Genomic DNA, 23,453 nt, shown 5'->3' with positions numbered 1-23,453 from the left:
TGCCTGCCAAGCCAGGAAGGGACTGCACGAGTGGAGGTGCTGGTGACAAGCCAAGGTCTGTGTCCTGACCTTGAGCTGTATCTGTGGGGACCGCTGCTGTATAGCTTTGCTGGATGGTCACAGGCAAATTCAGGCCTGCTGCTTACAGAGCCGTATCCATAGTACAGTAGCCTGTCCCTTGGCGCCCGTGGAGACGAGTTGAGGACCCCTAAACACCAAGACTGAGAATGCTCAAGTCCGTGTATAAAGTGCCATGGCGCAGAGGACTCACAACACAGTACAGTGGAAAGGCCACACAAGCGTGGTGATGAGGAAAAGCTCCTGTAGATATAGTCTTACTAAATGTTTTCCACCTGAGGTGGATGGGCCTACAGGTACAGACTGCTGACTGTAGTCAGTCCAGGGTTGGTTTGATTTTTTTGGTGGTACTGGGGTTTGAACTCAGGTCCTCATGCTTGAGAGGCAAGTGCTCTACTGAGCCACACTGCTATCCCTTTTGCTTGTAGTTTGTCCTTCAGCTAGGATCTCATGCTTTGTGCCTGGCCGGGCTTAGGCACGCGCTTCCTACCTCAGCCTCCTGAGTAGCTGGGATTGTAGGTGTGCACCACCTCATCTGGTTTTTAAGTGGCACCTTAGACTTTTATGTTGTTGCTGTTTTCTTTTGTTTTGGTTTTTGAGATTAAATCTCTCTGCGTACCCAGGCTGGCCTCAAACTCATGATCCTTCTGCCTCCACCCCGAGTGCTGATATGGTAGGTGTACCCGCCTCGCCTCCCCACACACTTCAGACATTGGCAACAAATCAGGATTTCCAACGCACACTCACGTAGAAAGCACTTCTTCCGGCTGGCGGACTGAGCCATTGGCTTCCAAGCTCCAGCCTGAAGTGCCGTCTTTCTTTTGTATCGTTTGTTTCAGATCTCTTAAGGACAGTTCCAAGAGCCCGAGCCGACATGTATGAGGACACTCCCAGCGACGGCAGGTACTCGCTCGGCGGCACCGCAGCTCACTCTCGAGATGCTGGCCGAGAAGGCCTGAGAGGTGACGCACTTCCGGGACCCTCCTTCCGGTCCAGCAACCCTCCTGGTGACGACAGCTACTTTCGCAAAGAGGGCAGCCGGAGTCTGGAATTTGCCCACTCTGACTCCCGGGACCAGGCCTTCGGCCACCGGAAATTGGGACATTTCCAGTCCCAGGACTGGAAGCTTGCACTTTGTGGCTCTTTAGAGCAAGACCTTGGCCATGCAGTTGCTCAAGAGTTGTGGTCACAGGAGTACAGTTTTGGTCCTGCCGTGTTGGGGGACTTGGCGAAAGAGAGTGTGGAGAAGGAGAGCCGGGAGTGTGACACGGACCTCCCAGGGGAGACCAGCTCTGTGCCCAGGGGCAGTGGGCAGGCCCAGGCCAGAGGCCAGGACAGCGCCCTCCTTGGAAAGGGGGACACACAGGGCCTGCTCACGGCAAAGGGTGGTGTTGGGAAGCTTGTGGCACTGAAAAACGTGGCCACGAAGAAACTTCCCACTGTAAATCGTCTTACTAACAAAACTCAGGGCATCAACCTTCTGCAGAAGAGCGCCTCAAGTCCTGATGTGAGCCTGGGCCTGAGCCCCAGGACGGAGGATGTCCCCTTCCCCACCCCGAAGATCCCTCTGGGGCTGGAGCTGAAGAACATCCGCTTCCCCCGGAGAAAGGTGAGCTTCGACCTCGTGGACAAGTGCGATGTCTTCTCCAGGTTTGGGGTGGAGATCATCAAGTGGGCGGGATTCCACGCCGTCAAGGACGACGCCAGGTTCTCCCAGCTCTTCCAGACACTCTTCGAGCTGGAAACCGAGACCTGCGCGAAGATGCTTGCCTCCTTCAAATGCTCCTTAAAACCTGAGCACAGAGATTTTTGCTTTTTTACCATCAAATTCTTAAAGCACTCGGCCTTGAAAACGCCCCGAGTCGACAATGAGTTTTTAAACATGCTCTTAGACAAAGGTGCTGTGAAGACCAAAAACTGCTTCTTTGAGGTCATCAAGCCGTTCGACAAGTACATGATGCGGCTGCAGGACCGGCTCCTGAAGAGCGCCACGCCGCTGCTCATGGCCTGCAACGCCTACGAGCTGAGCGTCAAGATGAGGACGCTCACCTCGCCACTCGACCTGGCCGTGGCCCTGGAGACCACCAACTCGCTGTGCCGCAAGTCACTGGCCCTGCTGGGCCAGACCTTCGCCTTGGCCTCCTCCTTCCGTCAGGAGAAGATCCTGGACGCTGTTGGCCTCCAGGACGTCGCACCCTCTCCCGCCTGCTTCCCGAACTTCGAGGACTCCACTCTGTTTGGCAGAGAGTACATCGACCACCTGAAGGCCTGGCTGCTCGCCAGTGGGTACCCACTGCAGGTCAGGAGGGCCACCCCACAGCCTATGCACGGCCAGGGCACCACGAGTCCCCGTGACAAGCCCGGGCTGCCACGTGACGGTAAGTGCGCAGTGGGCGGGTCCCTGGCTTTTCTAGTGCCCCCTGTTCTTTCTGAGGCTTTTGCACACTGACTCTTTGGTTGTGTTTGGTTTTGCTTGCTTCTGTTTGCGGTGGTGGGGATGGAGCCCACGGCCTTGTCACTGTGTGAATGAACGTGAGTGAGTCCCCGTGAGGGGACCTGATAGAAGGGAGCCTAGCTAGAGATGGCCATGTGTGTGCCGTCTGTCTCCACATCCCATCGCCTCCCTGAGCTTCTGACATTGAGTGTCATGTTCTTGTGGAAAGTCTTGTATGATGAGCACTTCTGTAAAGCAAGGGCCAACAGAAAGGGAAGGATGTGGTTTTATAGGGGCACCTCCCCTTGGGAGGCTGAGGTGGGAGTGTCATTTGGCCCAGAGTTCAAGACCAGCCTGGACCACACTGAAAGTTCAAAGCTGTAGCACAGACTTAGACAAGGGTGGCACAGGAAGAAAACCTCTCTAGGTATGGTGGCTTTGATTTCAATCAAATGACCGAGCAGGCAGACATCCTGTACCGTCACAGCAGCACAGGTCAGGACGCAGGCCACAACTGGTCAGAACATGAAGCTCTCTCATTTTGGGGAGGTTCAGCCTTCAGTGCTTTCTTTCTATGTATCAGCAAATACTTTCTGTGGATGACCTAGGCCATTTTTTTTTGTTAATCGGCATTATTTTCTTTGTAAACTTATGTATGTATTTTTACATATGTATTTTTGACAGCCCTGGGGCTTGAACTCATGCTCTCGTGCTTGCTAGGCAGGCACTCCACCCGAGCCACCCCGTCAGCCCCACTGATAAAGGTTTTTTTCGTGTGCGTATGTGTGTGCACGTGGGCGTGGTACTGCAGCTTGGACTCAACGCCTACATCTCGAGGCCCTCCACAAGCCCTTTTTTGGGATTTTTTTTTTTTTTTTTTTTTTTTTTGAGAATAGGGTCTCTTGAACTATTTGCCAGAGTGATCTTCCTGATCTCTGCCTCCTGAATATCTGGGATTACAGGGGTGAGCCACTGATGCCTGGCTCTGGGTTTCGTTTTGAGAAGGTTCCTATGTTGCTCTGGCCTCCCCCATTCCCCCTCTAGCCACATCTTACATCTTCCCATTCTCCACTTTGATTCTAAGTGATCCTAGAACATGAGCACAGGTGGCTATGGGCGGTGGCAGGGGACCACAGGAGGCTCTGTTGTACCACCTTTTGGGAGGACATTTCTGTGTCGCTGTCCTGCTCCTCTCCATTTTGATGTCTGAATGAGAACTCTCAGGACCAGTGTTTCTCAGACAGCCATTCTGTGTGTTCCAGCAGTCCCCCAGCGAGCAGACCACAGGGTGGTGGACACCATCGAGCAGCTTGTCACACGCATCTTGGAAGGCAACCTGTCTCCCAAAGAGAGAGCCGTTCTCAAGGAGGAGCCTGCTTACTGGTAGGGAGTTTTCGTTTTTGCTTCATTTTCTGCCGGGCTGGGCATGAACCCAGGACCTCATGAATGCCAGGCCTGCACTTGCCCCTGATCTGCACACAGCCACCTGCAGGGTCTTAGGTTGACCCTACAGGTCCTTCCTGTGTCCAAGATCGGCGATCTGATGGTGCTGAGAGCAGAGGGCGGGAGGTGGGTTTGAGCTGTGGTGTCACCTGAAGGAGGAGCCGGGTTGGCGTACACATGCAGAGGGTCTGCCAGCCCGGAGTGCACCGAAGATAAGTGATGTCACATGGCTCTTTTCCATTCAGGGCCAGTGTTTGTGGCACTGTCCTCCCCTTTTGCTAATTGCTTCTCATGCAGACAAAGTGTTTGGTTGGCTGGGTGTCAGTAGCTCATGCCTACAATCCTAACTGCTTAGGAGGCTGAGATTAGGAGGATTGAGATTCAAGGCCAGCCTGGGCAAATAGTTCAGGAGACCCCATCTCCAAAAATAACCAAAGCAAAATGGACTGGAGGTGTGGCTCAAGCGGTAGAGTGCCTGCTTTGCAAGTGCAAAGCCCTTAGTTCAAAGGTTTTTCAGCTGCCAGGCAACCCAGATTGGCCTAGAACCCTCTGTAGGTAGGCAGACCTCCCCATCCTTCTGCCTCCTCTTCCTGAGTGCTGGGTTGCAGCCTTGGCCACCCGCCCTCCAGCTGAGAGCAGCCTAATAGCACTGCACTTCACATCAGGAAAGTGGCTCCTGCTTATCGCAGAAGGTGAAATGCACAGGAGGCTGGAGCCACCACATCCGCTGGCTGGTGGCACATCAGGGATGTCCCGTGATGAGTACGTTGAGGGGCTGTGAGCACCCGATTGTGGAGGCCGCTGGGAGAGTGGCCTCATTAGCAGCAGCACAGCACACACCGGCCAGACCACATGTGTGACTCTCTGTTTTCTGAACGCATGTGACACAGTGTCAGGACCGGTGCTCCCATTCAAACCTCAACCCCAGCTGCCTCCATGGAACTGGAACTGGCTTGTGTAGAGAACCACGTGAGGTCTGGAGAGTGAGTCCTTGACTTTGGAAGACATGATGGCAGTGCTCCGCCACCACAACAGTTCTGTCAGGACAAACCTCCACCCGGGTCACCCAGAGACTATAGGAGGAAGAGGGGTTTGGAAGAGAAAAGGAAGAAACTGGTGAGGTTAAGCTGAGGTCTCTGCAGTGCGTAGGTGAATTCTGGGTTTTGGCATTGAGACTGAGGTTTGAACTCAGGGCCTTGCACGTAGTAGACAGGTGTGACAGCTCAAGCCCCAGCCATGTACAGCTGAACTCTCAAAGTGATGCTGGTATGTGGTCGACATAAAAGGATGGGAGTCACCATGGAAATCAGAGTGCTTGCACGTGACCCACCGCTCTTGTCCTGCTCCTTAGGGACACTCGCTCTTAGCTCTTTGCTCCTCACTGCTATGGCTTCTTTTTTCTCTCTCTTGTGGTGCTGGGAAGGAATGCAGGGTCTCATGCATGCATTGGTCACTGAGCCTCACCCCAGCCTTAAGTCATGAGTCTGGATGCCCAGACTACACAGCATCCAGCTGTGTGAACACAGCACTGAGAGGCTGACTGTGCAAAGGGGAGCGGGTGCCTCAGAAGCTGTGGCAGGAAGCAGCACATGCTCCTGGTGTGAGGATGACACAGTCTTGAGTGCAGCGCCAGAGTTGCTTAGCCACTTGCTGAGGGATGGCATGGTGGCTGTGCCCACAGGGTGGCCTTGCTTTGGGACTCCAGCCCCGCTATGCAGCATGGAGCTACTCGCCACTCCCTCCCAGGTTATGGGCAGAGGAGCAGGCCTGGGGCCCCGGCTCCCAGCTCCCACATGGCCAGGCTCAGCGGGCTGCCTCTCAAGTGTTCTCTGTCCTTTCACTGCTGATGTGTGGGGACACACGGGGCCTGAGACTGACACCCTCCAGCTACCCTTGCGTTGGGTCTGCCAGGGATGGGGAAGTCATCAGAGGCCTGAGTGACCAGGTTCCCAGCTCTGGCCCATCCTAAGAGGAGGAGCCTGCAGGCTGTGTGGGACCTGAGGGGCAGAATGCCCTGTGCAGTCACCATCCCCTTCTGCCAGCCAGTGCTTGCAGGCATCACCATGGCTACTGCACTAGCCAGCAGAGGCCACAGTGTGAGCACTGCACATGGCTGCCCCATGCATGGCTGCCTGCCTGCTTCTGTGTCATTGCTTGGGGACCTCATCTAAAGCCCGCTGTGCCACTGCATCATGTCAAGCAACCAGAGCCACCGAGTCAGCCGTGCTCACAGAGGTGTGGGTGGCCCAGCTCACCGAGGGTGAAGCTTGGGCTAGTCCATGCTGCCTTGGTGCGGGAGCAGTGCACCTTCAGTAGACACCACGCTGTGTGTGTGGCTTTGAGACAGGGCCTCCCTGTGCGGCCCAGGCTGCTCTTGAACTCCTGGGCTTAAGCCATCCACCCACCTCAGCCTCCTGACTAGCTGATACTATAAGGGTGCGCTTCGTGTGTGGATGGGGTGTTGGGGGTCAAACCCCAGGCAACTTCTGATTTTGAACTTTGACCTTTTCCCTCACTAGCAATGTAGGACAGCTGCTTTGTCTTAGTTTCGGTACAGAATCAATAGTTCACACGAGTACCTGGCGATGCCTTATAAATATAGTTGGCCTCGTGTGGTGATGGTGGCCATGGAGATGTGAGTGCAGTGAAGGTTGCCAGGCTGTGCTGGGGTGTTCGGTGGTGTTGGGGGGGTGGTGAGAAGCATTGTCACTTTGCAGGACTCATCAGACTGAGGAGCCTCTGTGTCTGTTCCTCATTGTCACACGCTGATTGTGAGCTTGTGCGGGACTGCAAGGTAGGAGATCGTGAACAGACACATGCCAGGAGAGCTCTGTGCATGTCACACATGGAACAGACCAGAGTGAAACATGTGAGCACACGCCTCGGTGCGGGGCCTCCCTCAGCTCAGAGACACAACACCAGAGGATTGCCAAGCCACAGCTGCCTCTACAACTGCAACTAGAAGGGTGGCTCCCCAAAGAGTGCAGCAACTAGCACTCACGCCGCTGCCTATGGCTGCCACAAAATGCCCGAGAGAATCATTTCAAAGAGAGGAAAGGTTTACTTTGGCTCGGGTTCAGAGATTTCAGTCCATGGTCACTTGACCCCATCCCTTTGAGTCTGTGGTGACGTAGAACGTCCAGCAGTGGGGAGCATGTGACCAAGAAGGCTGCTCACCTCCTTGTAGCCAGGAAGAGGAGGAGGGGGCAGGTCACACTGTCCCCTTCTAGGGCTTCTCCCCAGTGACCTAAATTCCTCCCACAAGGCCACACCTCCTGGGTTCCACCACCTCCCAAAAACGCCACAGGCAGGGCACCTTTGGGGGCCACTCAGGATCTGAACTCAAGTGGAGATGGCGTAGGCTGAAGACGTGCATGGGCTGTAGGCAGATGCTGCGTGGTTCATGCCAGGGACTTGAGTGTCCTTGCATTTTGGGGTGCAGTGGGGTCGTGGACCCAAGCCCCATGCATGCAGAGGGTGGCAGTGCACAGCCCACAGGAGCCACAGCTCCACCAGCACACTTCTGTCAGCCTGTGTGAAGGAAGCAAGTGAGGACCAAAGTGGTTTGGGTGGCTGCTGTTGATGGGGGACACTCCTGGTGGCCGCTGTTTCACCACCAGGTTGTGGACACCTGCCCCCCCCATCCATTAGTCTGTGTGGCTCAGCCTTCTCTTGGCTCTGCCACTCCCCTCACTGTGATTCTGATTTCACCATGTTCTCACGTGGGTAAGAACTGTCACAACAGCTCTTGGCTACCCAAAGGCCTGCCAGGGAACTGATGGTGCTGTGCTGGTGCTGTGCAGCCTCCAGGGCTCCACGACCACTGAGCTGCCCACCCTCACAGCTGTCCACACTGGAGATGGGGGACTTGAGCCAGCAATCAGTCCAGCTCTGACAGTCCTGTGGTCACCCAGGCTGGGTGACCTGCTCTGGGTCCTCGGACAGCAGAGGGTGGCAGGGTGGCCGCCACTAAGGAAGGGGGTGTGAAAGATGTGCGGGTGGAGTCCTCACAGGTGTCCTTTTATGCATCTTGTCACACAGGTTCCTGGCTGACGAGGACAGTCTGGAGTATAAGTACTACAAGCTGAAGCTGGCAGAGGCGCAGCGCAAGGGCCCAAGCGCTCCCGGACCTGAGCGGCCACCTACCTCAGCCGAGTGCGCCATGCGGGCCCTGCTGTACGCGCGGGCTGTCCACAGCCTCAAGAAGAGGCTCCTCCCGGGACGACGCCGGCTGCTCCGCGCCCAGGGCCTGCGGGGCTGGAAGGCCAGGCGAGCCACCACCGGCACCCAGACACTGCTGTCCACAGCCACTAAGCTCAGGTCCCAGGGCCGGCAGGCTCTAGGCTCCTCTCAGGCCAAGCCGTCCTTGTCAGGCAGGAGTGATGTCAACAGGAATGACCCGCCAGGACCCAGACCAGAAGCCTCAGGCCCCACCCCCAGGCCAGGAGCAGACATCCTGGAGGCCCTGCCAACCTCCTCTCCCTGCCTGTCCACTGATGGTGGGTGTTCACTCCCCCTCATCCCAGTCCCTCCACAGCCGGGGCAGTGAGCACTTGGTGGGGCTGGGTGGCAGGGAGTACCTGGGGACTGGCCAGGTTGAGTGGATGGGGACACTCACACGCTCCTTCCTAGAGCCACTGGCAACCCCCTCATCTCCTGAGAGCAGAGCTGGCACAGATGCACCAAGAGCCTCGGTGCTCCTGATGTGGGCAGCAGCCTGTGATTCCGTTCTTACACTGTTGTCCCCCACAATCTGGGGGACAAGTTCCAGACCCCTGCAGGTGCCAAAATCCACCACACTCCTATCTCCATAAAATGCACAGGGTTTGCCTGCCGTCTCACACCTGCTCCTCCTCCCACACACCTGTCAGTCTCGGTGACTTGTGACACCTCATACAACATACGGTCTGTGCACTCAGTTGTTATATCGTTTTGTATAGGGTGGAGGAAGGTCTGTATGTGTCTAGTACAGACACCATTTCTTCTGAAGTATTTCTGTTGGGTTTTGTTTTGGTTTTTATTTGTTTGGTAGGACTGAGGTTTGATCTTAGGGTTTCGTGCTTGCAAGGCAGATGCTCTACTGCTTGAGCCATTCCTCCAGCCCTTGGTCAGTGCTAGGGATTGAACTCATGACCTCACACATGCTAGTCAGGCCCCTACCCCTGAGCTGCACCCCAGCTCTCTCCCAGGATTGAATCCATGGCTTGGCAGTCCCTCTTGTCCCCTCCTCTCCCAGGTCCCTCTAGTTGTGCACTGTGGGCTCCTGCCTTGCATAGCTTCCATGCTGACTGGTGTTAGTGACCCCTTCTTGGCTGCCTTCTCTCTTTGGTGCACCTGCCCTTTGCCAGCTCCCCTCTCCTCTGTGGTGACGCCTCCTGCCCACACCATGTCCTCACGCAGCCCGAGCCCCTCAAATTGTGCTTCGGCTGAGCCCTGGGTGCCATTCATCCTGAGGCTCCTCACAGCAGGACGTCTAGGACAGTGTGGTGACCATATGCCTGTCACCCATAGCCAATCCAGGGGTGCGTGCATGAGGGAAGGGCAGGAGCTGCCTGGGGCCTCCAAGACAGGCTGAGAAGCAACCCTGGCACATTGCCTGTAAGTTGGTGAGGTGCAGAGAGGGCCGTGGGTGTCATTATAGTCAGTGTCCACAGCTGTGACAGTTGCCGTCTGTTTTGTAGTTGACATGAAGACCATGGAGACTGCAGAGAAGCTGGCCAGGTTTGTCGCTCAGGTGGGGCCCGAGATTGAGCAGTTCAGCATAGAGAACAGCACGGATAACCCCGATCTCTGGTACGTACCCTTGTCTCTTACAGCACCCCCACAGGCACTACCTGTGGGTGCAGCTGCCCTGCAGACACTCCTGTCTTGGTGTGACCAGGTAAGTCATGGCCGCTGCAGCTGGGTCATCATAGGGTCATCAGGAAAAGCTTGCATGCAGGGACACTGTGTCTGCATCGAAGGGGGTGGGCAGGTGAAACTGACTTGGTGAGCAGGCCCCTCTGATGGTGATGCACATCCTCGGGTCCTTACTGGGAGGGGTGCCACACCCTGCCGTCCTCACATGGAGGTCAGCTCAGACCCACCCAGCTGGAGGCCACGGAACAGGGCTGGTGTACTGGGAGCATTAGTGCACGCTCAACAACTTACTGAAAAGGCATTTGTCAAGAGCCCTGCCTTGGAAGGGGTTTATTTTGGGGGAAATGACTCTGGGGTTCTTACAAGAGCGGGTGATGAGGCACTCCTAGAGAGGAGCTGCCTGGGTCTTGGGTTCCTGGCAGAGTCCAGACCTTGCAGGGGAGCTGTGGCCCAGTCTAACTAAAAGAGGAGCAGTGGCGTTGGGGAGTGGCCCAGCAGTGAGCGCTTGCCCTGGGTGCCTGAGGCCCTGGCCTCCACCACCAGCACTACTAAAACGAACACGTGCAGATGAAAACTTACACTTCTTGGGGCATTTCTGGGGTCCAGTGGGGCGGTGCCTGCTCTTTGGTGTCTGCATGAGCTCTGTGCTGCCCTTCCCTGCAGCCTCTGCCCTGTCTGTGTCTGCCTGGGGACCTCCTGTTCCCTCCCTCCCAGGCCCAGCCTGCCACATGTGACCCCACATGCCCGTGGGCCAGAGGCCTGGCCAGGCACAGCCTGGTTCTGCTTTTGACAGGTGCTGGTGGCCTTCAGGGGCAGCTGGGCCCTGCACACCTCTGAGCTGGGCCTGCCTGTCACTTGTGGAGCCTCTCCTGCCAGAGCTGGCCGGGGGACATTTTCTTGGTCTTTTTTTGTTTATTTTCTCAGTACTATGGTTTGAACTCAGGGCTTACACCTTGAGCCACTCCACCGGCCTTTTTTTGTGATGAGTGTTTTTCACAATAGGGTGTAGGTAACTATTTGCCCAGGCTGGCTTCAAACTGATCCTCCTGATCTCTGCCTCCTGAGTGGCTAGGATTACAGGCGTGAGCCACCAGCACCCAGCATTTCCTTGGTCTTTTCTTGGGTTTTATTTATTTATTACCACATGAAAAGTACAATTTAGAAGAAAACCTTGCATCATCCCAGGCTGCCTCTGTTAGCAGTGTGCCTGGACTACCGTCCTCCTCCCCCAGGGGATAGGGAGAGCCAAGACCTGGGGTCCTGCTGTGGGTGGTGCCAGACCCAACCAGCACTGCAGTGAATAGGCCAAGGGCACACAGTGCTTCTGTGTGCTTCAGTGTTGCGGGAATCTCAAACTGAGTTACAGGACTCTGAGGCAATTAGCAGGAAGCAATGTTTATTGTGCAGCACAGGCCCAGTGGTCTCATGTCCAGAGGCTGAGCTCTGAGAACAAGGGGGTCTCACCTTATATACCCTTGCAAGCAGGTTACAGAAGCAAAAAGCAAGGTCTAATCTGTATATGGAGATGTTTAATTTTATTGGCTACTTTATCCTTGTACTACTAAACCTTCCTCATGTTCAGATTTCTCAGGTTTTGTCTGTCTGCTGTGCCATCCCCACCTCCCTGCTACTTTCTCAGGACTCAGACCTAGTCTGTTTTCTTCTGCTCCTCCTCCCTGCTACATTATTCCCCCCTTTGATGCTTGATCCCACCTAGGGTCAGAGAGCATCATCTTGATCTAGGGGTTTGTATTTCCACAGCATCATTACCTGTGTGGCCATTTCCTTTCTATCACGGCCTCCAGAACCATCCTTATAGACCATAGCACCAGAGGAACCAGGCAGGGCAGAATAGGCACGCTCCTAGGATCAGGCCCATTGCCCCATCAGGGTTTTGAATCCACCTAAGGCAGAAAAGCCATCATTCAAACAGGTCATTGGGATCCCAACCTCTCCAAGTCTGGACAGGGACCTGAGTGAGCTTTCTCATTCTGTCTGTGATCTCTTCTATGGCCTTTCCTTCATCATCAATCTGTAAGCAGCTGTTGCTCAGGTTAGATTTCCCACAAACTCCTCCCTCAGAGGCCAGCAAATAGTCTAAAGCCAAGCGGTTCTGATGGATGGCATTGCATATCTTAGTGCTTTGTTTTCCAGCAAATCGAGGGCTCTTGTAGTTTCATTAGTTATAATTTTAACAAGAGCCTGCAGCCTGATGATGCAGTTGAGCGTATATACAGGGGTGTGATAGCCCCAGGACCCATCTTCTGCCCAGGTGGCTCAAAAGACCAAAAATCTTATGTTCTCCCTCACATGTGGACATTAGATCAAGGGCAAACGCAACAAGGGGATTGGACTTTGAGCACATGATAAAAGCGAGAGCACACAAGGGAGAGGTGAGGATAGGTAAGACACCTAAAAATTAGCTAGCATTTGTTGCCCTCAACGCAGAGAAACTAAAGCAGATACCTTAAAGCAACTGAGGCCAATAGGAGAAGGGGATCAGGTACTAGAGAAAAGGTGAGATCAAAAAGAAATAACCTAGAAGGTAACACACATGCACAGGAAATCAATGTGAGTCAATGCCCTGTATAGTTATCCTTATCTCAACCAGCAAAAACCCTTCATCCTTCCTATTATTGCTTATACTCTCTCTACAACAAAATTAGAAATAAGGGCAAAATTGTTTCTGCCGGGTAAGGGGGGTTAAGGGAGGGGGCGGGGGAAGGGGGGAGAAATGACACAATCATTGTATGCACATATGAATAAAATAAAAATTAAAAAAAAGAGTCTGGGCCATAGGCTCAGCCAGTGAGAGGAACAAGATATTAGCTTTGGCAGAAATGGAAAACTCACTCATCTCCTCATAAAATGGATGAAGAACTTGGTATGAGGAACTCTCATGGGTAACGGTTACTAATGAACTAAGGTTCATCAGACTCCCAGGGTCAGGGCCCTTTCATCTATCCTTATACTAATTATTTGTCCCTGTGTCCAATCGGACGGCTTAAGTTCAGTGAAGTTTACAGGGTCACAGGTGCCTTGGGTGCAGTCAGGGGCAGCTTTACCCTTGTGAAGGAGGCTGTATATTTATCCCTTTGCCATGTGGCCCATGAAACACAACCCCAGTAAGGGCAATAATAAGAACCCACATCATCACACGGCCAAGAGTTGTCTCCCCAGCACATACACTTATCATTTGATGTATAGGCTCTTTTTCAAGATAGGCCCCCAAGCCATAGCGTACACCTCCACATCCAGCTTTGTCTATGGCTGCACATGCATCAAAGAGCACTGATACTGGTTTATCAGGACTAAACACCTGGGTGTGGCTGACAGTGTTCCCAGGGTGGCAGACACTCCTGATCTCTAACCACTGCTCCTGAGGGTGGTAAGTGGGGTTGAAGCAGATATGCTGATTACCATGGGAGCACACTAGATAGAGAAGTGGTGTGATTTGAGTGCATGACCTGATGACAGAGCCTGCACAGGAATAGTAAGTATGGAAAAGTAAAGTCTTAGTTTCAACACTTCCTTCCTGAGTAGTGTGCAGACATAGGTCACAGGAGGAGGGTTCTGGGGCTGCAAAGGGAAACCAGATCAGTAACAATAAAAAGTAATTATGCATCCTGCCCAAAAGAGATAGAAGAGAGCCAATAAAAACCTTTTGCCATGAGTCCAATTAGTGGGAGCAGTTTCTGCCAAGTCTGTGATGAGGACTAGGGTGAGAACTACAGCAGCAGATACAGACAAGGGGTGACAGTGCGTCACAGTGAGAGAACTGGGGTGAAAAACAGCCTGTTTGTCCTGTTGGAGAGTTGACTTCTCAAGCTTCTGCTGTGCAGACTAGTCAGCTTCTGGGTGTGACTAGAGCAGGGCTGCTGTCCCACCATCTGTGGTCCTCTGTTGTCCCCTGGGGAGTGGAGTCCTCCCAAAGAAGGGCATTGATGTTCTGGAGGTTGATCCTAAATGGTGAAGCTGGGTCAGGTATGCATTCCCACTCAAGAGAAGCTGGTTTGACTGGACTGTGGTGGATCCAAGGAGCAATCACTGCTACTTTAACTGCGATAGGAGGAAGCAAGATAAGAACCAAAGGGCCCCTCCAATGGGGTTTTACACTTTTTTATTTTTTTGGTAGTACTGGAGTTTGAACTTGGGACCTCATATTTGCTAGGCAGGCACTCTACCACTTGAACCAATCTGCCAGCCTCCAATGGGGTTTTAATGGTTGGACATTTTATTTTTTTACCCAGACAATGTCTTTTGTTTTTGTTTTTGTTTTTTTAAACTGAGTAGAATTACCATGGCAACAATATATTATCAGTATATATGTCCAAGAAAATGTATTGTTTGAAAGAAGTTAAAACTACTATCTTTAAGTATCAAAGGACATATTTAGAGCCAGTAAAAATAGTTATTTTGTCTCTATTTAAGTAGAAGACTGTCTAAACATATCAGTTTGTGTGTAGAAGGGCTTCAATGCCAGATAGCCACACATGCATAAGAACCATTTCTTGAATCCTCTAGGCCTTGGTTATTTTTGAAAGGTCTGGCACCAGTGACTCCATTGGATCTTTGATGGCACTCCCCGCTTTGTCTCCAAACTGCTTGTCTCTGAGCAGTCCATCCAAGTACTAACCAGGCCCAACCCTGCTTATTTTTCGAGACCAGACAAGATTGGACGCGTTCAGGGTGAAATGGCCTTAGAATAAAGGTCTTTCCTGATCAGTTGTTTTTTTCCTGGATTTTGTTTGTTTGGATGGTTTTGGTCCCATGTCGGGGGAAATAACAAGCAGATCAGGTGGAAGTCAGTGCCAACTAGACACTTTTGGCCAAATTTAAGCAACAAAGAGGCTTAGAAGGAGTGGCTCTTAGGCAGTGGGCTTCTAGACAAGGACAATACAAAACAAAATCTAACAAAAGCAGATGTCTAAAAAGCTAACCTGGCTGACAGGTAAGTAGTTATTAGAGTCTTTTTTTTTTATGGACTTGATTGTAAATGTCCCAGAAGGATCAGAATTGTAATGACAAAAACTTAAAGTCATGGTTACAATTCTGATGGACAATTTAGCAACTAACAGAAGAGTATATCAGTATCACCAACTTTTTGTTACCGTATCTAAATTTTGTATTTTAGAAGGCTTGATATACTTGAAAAATATAAATATATTTGTGATTTTTTATAAAGCATAAATACATTTATATTATATTTATTATGTAAATATATTTATACTTATGTATTCAGGAACAAGCAACAGCATCACAGCTCTATAGAGGTTATATATACATATTAATTTAGTTGTTGCTCTTGAAGTAAAACCTTAGATTTTCTTATCAGTTGGGGAGAACAGTGTTAGTGACCCCAAATAACCCAGTCACAGACACAGATAGGATACTAACTGCATTAGAATCACTTGAGACAGCAGTAGTTTAACCATGCAGTCATCTAGAAAATTTTACATAAACCAACTCTTAAATGAACATGACTCAATTACCTTAGTAGTTAAAACCCCAACAAAAATCACCAGAGAACACAGGTAATTATTTATGGGGACTAAGTGTGGAGTTAGAAAACATAGTGGCCAAGAATCATAGCTCAGATATGTTGATAAGGGATCACATCCCAGAATGTTGACATTAACAGATGGCTCATGACATACAGCAGGATCCCACCAGCGTGTAGTCAGTGGAGCCCCCCTAAAATAACAGGCCCAGTATGGCCATCCCAGGGAAAAAATTCCCTCCACTGACATGTGGAAGGAGTAGGACTAACATCTCCACTCTGGTGACTCCAATAAAAACTGGAGGTCTTAGCTTCCAGTGTAGTGCTCCTTTTTGAAGAGGAGGGAGTGCTTCCTGGAGGGAGCACTTTGGCTTTTTTTTTTTATAAGTAAATCTGTCGCAACCCTCATATCAGTGCAGCAGCACTCCCTGTGCTCAGCAGCCTCTTGTCTCTCTGTGTTTTAATAAATTCATTGTCTTGCCAAATTTGTGGATTCACCTGTAGCACCAAAAATTCCTGACAGTTGTCTTGACAAAACAAGCCCATTTTTAAGACAGTTTTTTTTTTTTTTTGGTTGAATGTTACCAAGAGCAATATAATATTTTTAAGATAGCCTTGTTGTAATGAGCTTAGAGAATTAAGTTTTAGTTTAGCATCAGTACATTAAATTTTGATCTTACAAAACCTTTAATGTAACTGGATTTTAGTCAACTCAATCACTTACATAAGCATTTATAAGCTCCATCTTTTTATGACAACTTAACTCGGTATCTTCTGGGGGAGCTTGTTTTTATCTTCTTTTATTTAAAAGTATTTTTTAATCTTTTATTTTTTAAAAACCATATCCTTAATATATTACATATGTAATTTTTGCTGAAATATTTGCTGAAAACAACTCATAAACCCTTTTAACTTAGGACCTTGTATTTGTATGACAAAAAACAGGAAGAAAGTAACCTTAAAATTATTTTTGTATAAAAACAACTTATAGAAGGCCCATTTGCTAATAGACCCATTTATTATAAAAGAGAATTAAATCCCAGATTTTATTTGTGACAGAATGAAACAGGCTAAGGTCAATTTTTAATTACCCAAATTTTAAGATTCCTGCTGCAGACTGTGGTTCCCCTTTCTTTTTTATCTCCTCTGGGTTAACTGAGTGTTAACCCCTGAAAGCCTGCATCCTAGTGAAACTCGCTTGAAATAAGTTTTCTTAAAACTAGCAGTAGAACAACAGAGTAATAATTTCTTACATTGACTTTATAGTAAGAATCATCCTCAAGATGTTCACATATTCATGTGTAAACAGTCTAAGCAGTTTATAACAGAGATCTTTAAAACAAACACCCTGGTTTTTTGTTACCTTGAGAATCACATTAACCTTATAACAGCAGTTTAAAAACCATTTTGAAGATGCTTATACACACACACACAGTTTTATAAATTAAGCATGCCAGAAAAAAATGTCAACTTAAGCACACATAAGATGAGCTGGAATTCCAGGAGCAAATTAAATTTTGCCCAGTGCTTTAAACAAATTCACACACACACACACACAATTAGAGTGCACTTCACAAAAAAGAAAAAAACTTTTAAATTATACCCAGAGGGCTGTCCGGCGGCATGGCAGATTTTGCGTCTGTTCTCTGGGGAGTCTCTCTCTTTGGAACTGAACATTTTGTTACCCATTCTTTAACCTCAGTTATGGCTGTTTCCTGGAAAAGCTCAACCTCCCTAATTCCTGGAGGTGTCTCACACACTTTTGCCCCACTCCTAAGCCTGAGAGACCCAGTTTCACCCCAAATAGGATCACTGGGGGGATCCCTAGGAGGTGACCAGTCTCTCCTTCTGCCTCCTGAGGCAGGCCTGAATTTGAACCCGGGTTCTTACCAGTCTGATGGGTGGTGCTCCCCTCCCCTCGCAGTTCCTGTGCCTCCCCGGGTTCTGTTGTGTGTCTGTCTGAGGCCCTCACCCCAACTCGCTGGGAAGAGGAATCCCTCCTCCAGATCAAACTGTCCCTTGTCGCCTGGTGGGATCTTCTCCCCGTGGTCTGGGGGATGCACCCCAGAGACAGGGGAGGTGATAATTCACCATCTCTGCAATCTCAGCAAATGAGACCCCAAGAAATGTTTCAGGAATCTCAAGCTGAGATACCGGACACTGAGGCAGTTTAACAGGAAGCAATGTTTTATTGTGCCAGCACAGGCCCAGTGGACTCATGTCCAAAGGCTGAGCCCCGAGAACAAAGGGGTCTCACCTTATATATCCTTGAAAGCAGGCTACAGAAGCAAAAAGCAACGTCTAATCTATATATGGTTATATTTAATTTTATTGGCTATTTTACCCTAGTGCTCTGTGACTTTTCCCTTCCCCATTGCTATGTGACCTCCCTCGTGTTCAGATTTCTCAGGTTTTATCTCTGCTATGCCATTCCTATCTCCCTGCTACTTTATCAGGACTCAGACCTAGTCTGTTTTCCTCAGCTCCTCCTCCCTGCTACATCAATGCATCTGAAATGCAACCCCTCTACTGCACTCAAGGTCCACAGGGGCCCTTGCTCTGGGGTGCAGTGTCACCCCTTTGTCACCTGCCTTCTGCTCATACTGAGCTTCAGGGCTCTTTCTTTTCTTCTGTGCTTCCTATTTGAACTGTAACACACATTGTTGTGAGTAAAGATCACAAAAGTTGAGCTCCGAGAAGTCTGGCTGCCCTGTTTGTCCATTCTCTCCTTGTCAGGCAGACATGCAGTGAGACAGTGGGTGGGCACTGCCTAGTCACCCTCTGCTTGCTCCTCACTTCACAGTGTGCTTTTCATCACTGCCCCGTCCAAGAGTGTCACAATCCCTTTGTGTTCATTGGGGTCTTGGGACCTTCAGAAAGGGTGATGTGGCATCACCTGTGCCAGTCACTTTCCATGGTTGGAACAGACACCTGAGCCAAGAGTCTTGAGCAAGAAAGGGTGATTTTGGCTTAGTTCAGAGGTCGCAGTCCGTGCCCAGAGGCCCGCTGTGGTGAGCCTTAGGCAGGACAGAAAGTCACGTGGTGTAATTGCCATCCCATAAACTGCAGGCTTCAGTCCTTTATCAGTCTTGCAGCCAACACAGTGACACAGATGTTTCTCTGGCCTCTCTTCTCCCTCCTCCTGCCCATCCCAGCTCTCTCTGACTGTAGGTTAGCCTGCATGTTCTAGAATCTCCATCACTATGCTCAGGCAGTGACCACTGCCCTTTCTGTGGCTCTCATCCAGCACAGCCTTTCGCATTCAGCCATGGAGCATCACACCTTTGTTTCTGTCCACCTTGAACATCACAGAGACTGCCACACTGTCTTCCACAGTGGGCATGCGTGCTGCACTTCCAGCAGCCTGGACAGCTCAGGCTGCCGTCCTTCCCCGCCCTCCAGCACCTGGCCCATCAGTCTCCATCTGTCTGCTCGTGCATGTGGGTGCTGGGTGGAGGCCTCACTGCACCTCCCTTGTCATTTATATTCCCTCTAGTGATGCACAATGTTTCTGGGGGGTGGGACAGATTTGAACTCAGGATCTCACTCTTGCTAGGCAGGTACTCTTACCTTTGAGCCATTCCACCAGCCCATTTTTGCCTTAGGTATTTTCAAGATAGGGTCTCAGAAAGTATTTTCCTGGACTGGTCTCAAACCACGATCCTCCTGATGTCTGCCTCCTGAGTAGCTTGGGTTACAGGTGTGACTCTCCAGCATCTGGCTAGAGGTAATTTTGTGTATTCAAATTTATCAGCTTTTAAGCTGGGCATTATAGTGCACACCTGTGATCCCAGCATTCAGGAGGTAGAGCCAGAGGCAGAGAGGTAAGAGGACCAAAATTCAAGGCCAGCCTGGGCTGCTGAGCCAGACCCCGTCACCAAAATAAGAAAAAAAAAAAAACTCAGCTTGTCCCAGCACATTCTCTGGTCATCCATGTATGCCCTCAGTGATGAGCCACGCCACGACCCTGTAGCTGTCCCTCCGTGCCCTACCCCTGCCCCTCAGTTACCCAGGGTTCTTCCTCCACTTCCCAGGTTTCTCCACGACCAAAACAGTTCTGCTTTCAAGTTCTACCGCGAGAAAGTGCTGGAGCTGTGCCCATCCATCTCCTTCTCGCCATCCCCTCTCTCCCTGCACGCCAGTGGCGAGGGTGGGGACACGCAGAAGAGCCCCCCAGACCTCGTGGAAGGGGAGGGGGTGTTGGACGATGAGACCCCTCAGCCCAAGGTTGTGCTGGAGAGCCCAGACCTGGTACCCGAGGAGGACGAGGAGGAAGACGAGGAAGATGAGGGGGCAGAGGAGGCCCCCGCTCACGGCGCCTGCAGGCCAGAAGCAGGAGCCAGCAAGAGTGAGGGCACCGAGGGCCTCCCTGGTGAAGGTGCCGAGGCTGGGCCAGCGGGAGCTCTTGGCCCTCCACAGGCCACCACGGGCACCTGCCCACCCCGGAAGAGGACGAGTAGCAAGTCTCTGAAGGTTGGCGTGATCCCAGCACCCAAGAGGGCGTGCCTCGTCCCCGAGCCAGAAGGTGAGCCCAGGCCCCAAGTGGGTCCTTCCTGGGGGCTGGGGAGGGTGTGCCATCATTCCTGCCACTCCTGAAGTTGCAGCCCCACGATCAGCCCGGCCCCAGGCATCTGGTGTCTGACCAGACCCCGTGGTGGCCTCAGTGCCTTGGAGGCCCAGCACCTCCCGACGCCCCGCAAGGCTGGGTTGGCTAAGGCCAAAGCAGCCAGTGCCATACGGGTTTCTCTGCTCTCGGGTTCTAGTCTGTTGGTTTGCGATGCTGGTGATGGAACTGGGCCTGAGCCCACGCACGCTGAACCACCGAGCGGCCTGTGGCCCAGCTCACACTCGTACTCTGGAGTGCTCTGGCCCTCACCGGTCACAAAGCGGTGGCTCCTGCCACTTCGTGCCTCTGCCAGGCCTGGCTCATCCCCACCATCTCCTGCCCTCGACCTCAGAGGGTGGCCCATCCTCTGTGCCCCTGAAGACCTGCCATGACAGTGAGGTGGGAAGATCTGGGGTGGACCGGTCACAGGCAACAGTGTCCCTCCAGAACGGTCTCCGTGTCAGTGAGAGGGAACCTTGGCATTGCAGTGGATTGCAAAGGTCCTTCAGAACTCTCCGGGGTGCTGTCAGGCCCATGTGGTGTCTGTGTAGGCACTGTGGGTGTTGGGGTGGCTGCAGCACCAGAGCAGCCATGTCCTCACTTTGTCATTGTTGATAACGCCATCCTGCACCCTCAGAGCAGCATGGCGTCTCCACTAGAGGTTCCTCATGGATGGCAGGACTGCCTGTGGGGCAGGTGGCAGATGAGCCAGGAAGGCATTGTTGAGGGACTGGCCTACTGTGGCCATGGGAAGTGGCCAGATAGCAGGTCCTGTGCTGTAAATGGGTAGGGCTCTTGGTTTGAGTGGACTCTCGGGTGACATGCCCACAGCCATTCCTGAAAGGATCCGAGGTCCCCCGCAGCTGGCAAGTGGGATGGCACGGGTCTCTGCCCTCGCAGAGGTGGTCGTATGGAGTCTCTGAGAAAGGGCATGTGCACGAGGACGAGTGTCTGGCTTTTGTCTTCCAGTGCACGAGCCAGTGCGAATCGCCTATGACAGGCCTCGGGGCCGTCCGGTGGCCAAGAAGAAGGTAAGCCGCCTGTGTCCTCCCTCGGGGGCTTCAGAGGCCTCGTCCTGTGGTGAGGTGCGGTGGCCACAGTGACACCTGGCTCAGAAAGCAAACTTGGGTCCGATGGAGTCCGAGTGCTAGTGACAAAGCACAGCAGGCTTCAGCGGGTGAGCAGGGCCTGCGGGTGAGGTGAGTGGAGAGCACCTGGCCACAGGGAAGCTCAGCTTGCCCTCTGAGAGAGATGCCTCCGCGTGGTACGTGCTGCTGCCCACCCAGGTGGCTGCAAAAAACAGGTGCCACTTGGTGGAGGGGGCACTGAGGGTAGAGAAGCAGGCCGGGTGCAGGGTGGGGGTGTCGTGAATCAAGTGGCCTGGAGGAGGCAGAGGCGAGGGTCATCCCACGTCAGCAAGAGGCCACCATGGCATGGCAGGAGTACAGTCCTCACCGCAGGGTACAGTCGCCACTGCCGCAGCCATTCTGACAGGCTCTGAGGACACAGGCAGGGTCTGGGCAGAGATGTGCCCCCTCTGGAGAGCAGTGTGGAGTGGGCAGGTAGAGAAGGGGGCCTAGGAGACCCAGACTTAGGGAGCCTCTTTGTACCAGGCATGGGGAGGTGACAAGGGACACTGGGGAGACTCACTGGTAGCTGGGTATGGCCAGAGGGTTGGACTGGTCATGAGGGGGACAGAGCTGCTGTGTACTCTGGTGGCTGGGGACACGTGTAGGGGTGACATTCTTGTCCTAATGGCCATCCTGGGTTTTGAGCTGTGTGGCCTGGGAAGGGCACAGCCCTCACACCCAGCCTGCAGGTGGTTCAGGTGGGTCCAGGCTGTGCCCCAGGTAGGAACTTCCTGCTAATGCTACTTTCCTTTGGGGATTCTGCACCTGGCCACTCTTGCTGGGGACAGCAGGTGCCCAGGGGACCACCGCTGCAATTCCCCTCCATGCCCCTCACCAGCCTGGGTGGGGCTTCCCCACAGCTCTACAGGAGCCGGGCATGGTGGCTGTTTGTTAAACACAGAATTAATGGTCACCAACCACTGGGACACCATGCCTGCTGCCAAGCCCTGGTCACACTGTGCTTCCTGGCCACCTCCCTCCCTTTTGGGACTTAAAGGAGCAGAGAGCAGGGTCGTGCTATCCAGTTGGTCCCCATAGGGCAGGTGTGCCTCAGTTTCGACAACTCAGTGGAACTCCACCTCAGCCTTGTTGGCTGGAGGAGGTAGGAGGGTTTAGCCTCCCCTGGTTCCTGTCCATGGTGTCCTTCCTGGGCTCATTCTTAGCAGTGTCAGCTCTTGGTACCTGACCCAGAACCGGGACAGAGAGACAGACACATGAGGAAACGGGGCGGAGGCCCTGCTGGCCATCCAGCGTCAACATGGGGCCATCCCCCTACGTACCTGCTTTCCCAGCCTCAGTGCCAGTGGGCACAGGCACCTGGGGCCACTTTCCAGTTCTGACCCGAGACACACCCGCCCCTGCGGGGGCAGCCGGGAGGGAAGTGGGAAGCGGGAAGGACATCTGCTGCAGCACATGCAGAGTGTCCTCGAGCCCCTCTCTGTCTCCTCAGAAGCCAAAGGATCTGGACTTTGTCCAGCAGAAGCTGACCGACAAGAACCTGGGCTTCCAGATGCTGCAGAAGATGGGCTGGAAGGAGGGTCACGGCCTGGGCTCCTGCGGGAAGGGCATCCGCGAGCCCGTCAGCGTGTACGGCATGGGCCTGTGGGCGGGGGTGCGGCTTGGGCCCAGAACACCAGCTCCCTGGCTCCCTTGGGTGGAGGACGCATGCACGAGTGGGCTGTGGGGTGTTTGCTCTGTAAATAAAGGGTGTGGGTGTCTCCATGGCTCCTCTCTGTGCCGTGTCCACTGTTAAGTCCTGGCCCTGTCATTTCAGCCTCACTTATGGTGATCACGAGCTGAGTGATGTTTCTGGGTCATTACAGCACAGGGCCACATTCCCTTTTCTGGGACGCCACCAGCAGGCTGGCAGGGTAAAGCCAGGCCCCACATTTCTGGCATCGCTAGCTGCATCCAGGGGCATCACTTATCCCCAGGCAGAGAGAGCCCTGCTAGGTGAGGCTGTGCTCTGGATGCCTCAGGGGGCCGCTGCTCCTGTCCAGGGAGGTGGCCACACCTGTGTCCCCAGCACTTGGGAGTCTGAGGCAGGAGGGTGGCGAGTTCTAGGCCAGCCTGGGCTGCAGAGTAAAGACCCTGTCTCAAAAAACAAAATGAGGAGGCTGCTGGAGAGGCTCAAGTGGTAGAGGGCCTGCCTGGCCAGCATGAGGCCTGAGCTCAAGTCCAGTCCACCAAAAAGATAAGCAGGTTCAGGTGCACTGGGGCATACCTGTAATCCCTGCTACCAGGAGGTGGAGGAGGAGGATTGTGGTCCAGTGCCAGCCCAGGCAAGAAGTTAGTGAGACTCTGTCTGAAAAATACCTGAAGCAGCAGGGCCAGAGCGTGGCTCCTGTGGGTTCAAACCCAGTGCCACAAACACGAGCAAATATGCTGCTACACAGTGAGTGG

At 52.6% G+C, this 23,453-nt stretch overlaps 1 protein-coding gene across 9 annotated transcripts in view; it reads left to right on the top strand.

Moving 5' to 3' along the window:
• Nucleotides 1-23,453, top strand: part of Sugp2 (SURP and G-patch domain containing 2) — a 29,746-nt gene that overhangs the window by 3,958 nt on the left and 2,335 nt on the right. For 8 of the 9 annotated variants that reach the window (XR_012441235.1, XM_074053621.1, XM_074053623.1 and 5 more), the window contains exons 3-9: nucleotides 918-2,456; nucleotides 3,775-3,895; nucleotides 7,997-8,454; nucleotides 9,637-9,748; nucleotides 19,349-19,839; nucleotides 20,890-20,951; nucleotides 22,501-22,637. Coding sequence is in view for 8 of the 9 variants with exons in the window: in XM_074053621.1 (XP_073909722.1) it covers nucleotides 918-2,456; nucleotides 3,775-3,895; nucleotides 7,997-8,454; nucleotides 9,637-9,748; nucleotides 19,349-19,839; nucleotides 20,890-20,951; nucleotides 22,501-22,637 (2,920 nt within the window). In the remaining variant the exon portion in view is untranslated. The remainder of the gene's footprint in view (nucleotides 1-917; nucleotides 2,457-3,774; nucleotides 3,896-7,996; nucleotides 8,455-9,636; nucleotides 9,749-19,348; nucleotides 19,840-20,889; nucleotides 20,952-22,500; nucleotides 22,638-23,453) is intronic. The other variant, XM_074053625.1, reaches the window with a different exon arrangement.

Source organism: Castor canadensis, chromosome 14 (genome assembly GCF_047511655.1).
Source record: "Castor canadensis chromosome 14, mCasCan1.hap1v2, whole genome shotgun sequence".
Taxonomy (NCBI): Eukaryota; Metazoa; Chordata; class Mammalia; order Rodentia; family Castoridae; genus Castor; species Castor canadensis.
The sequence above is the reverse complement of the archived record's forward strand: the minus strand, read 5'-3'. Positions and strand labels throughout refer to the sequence as shown.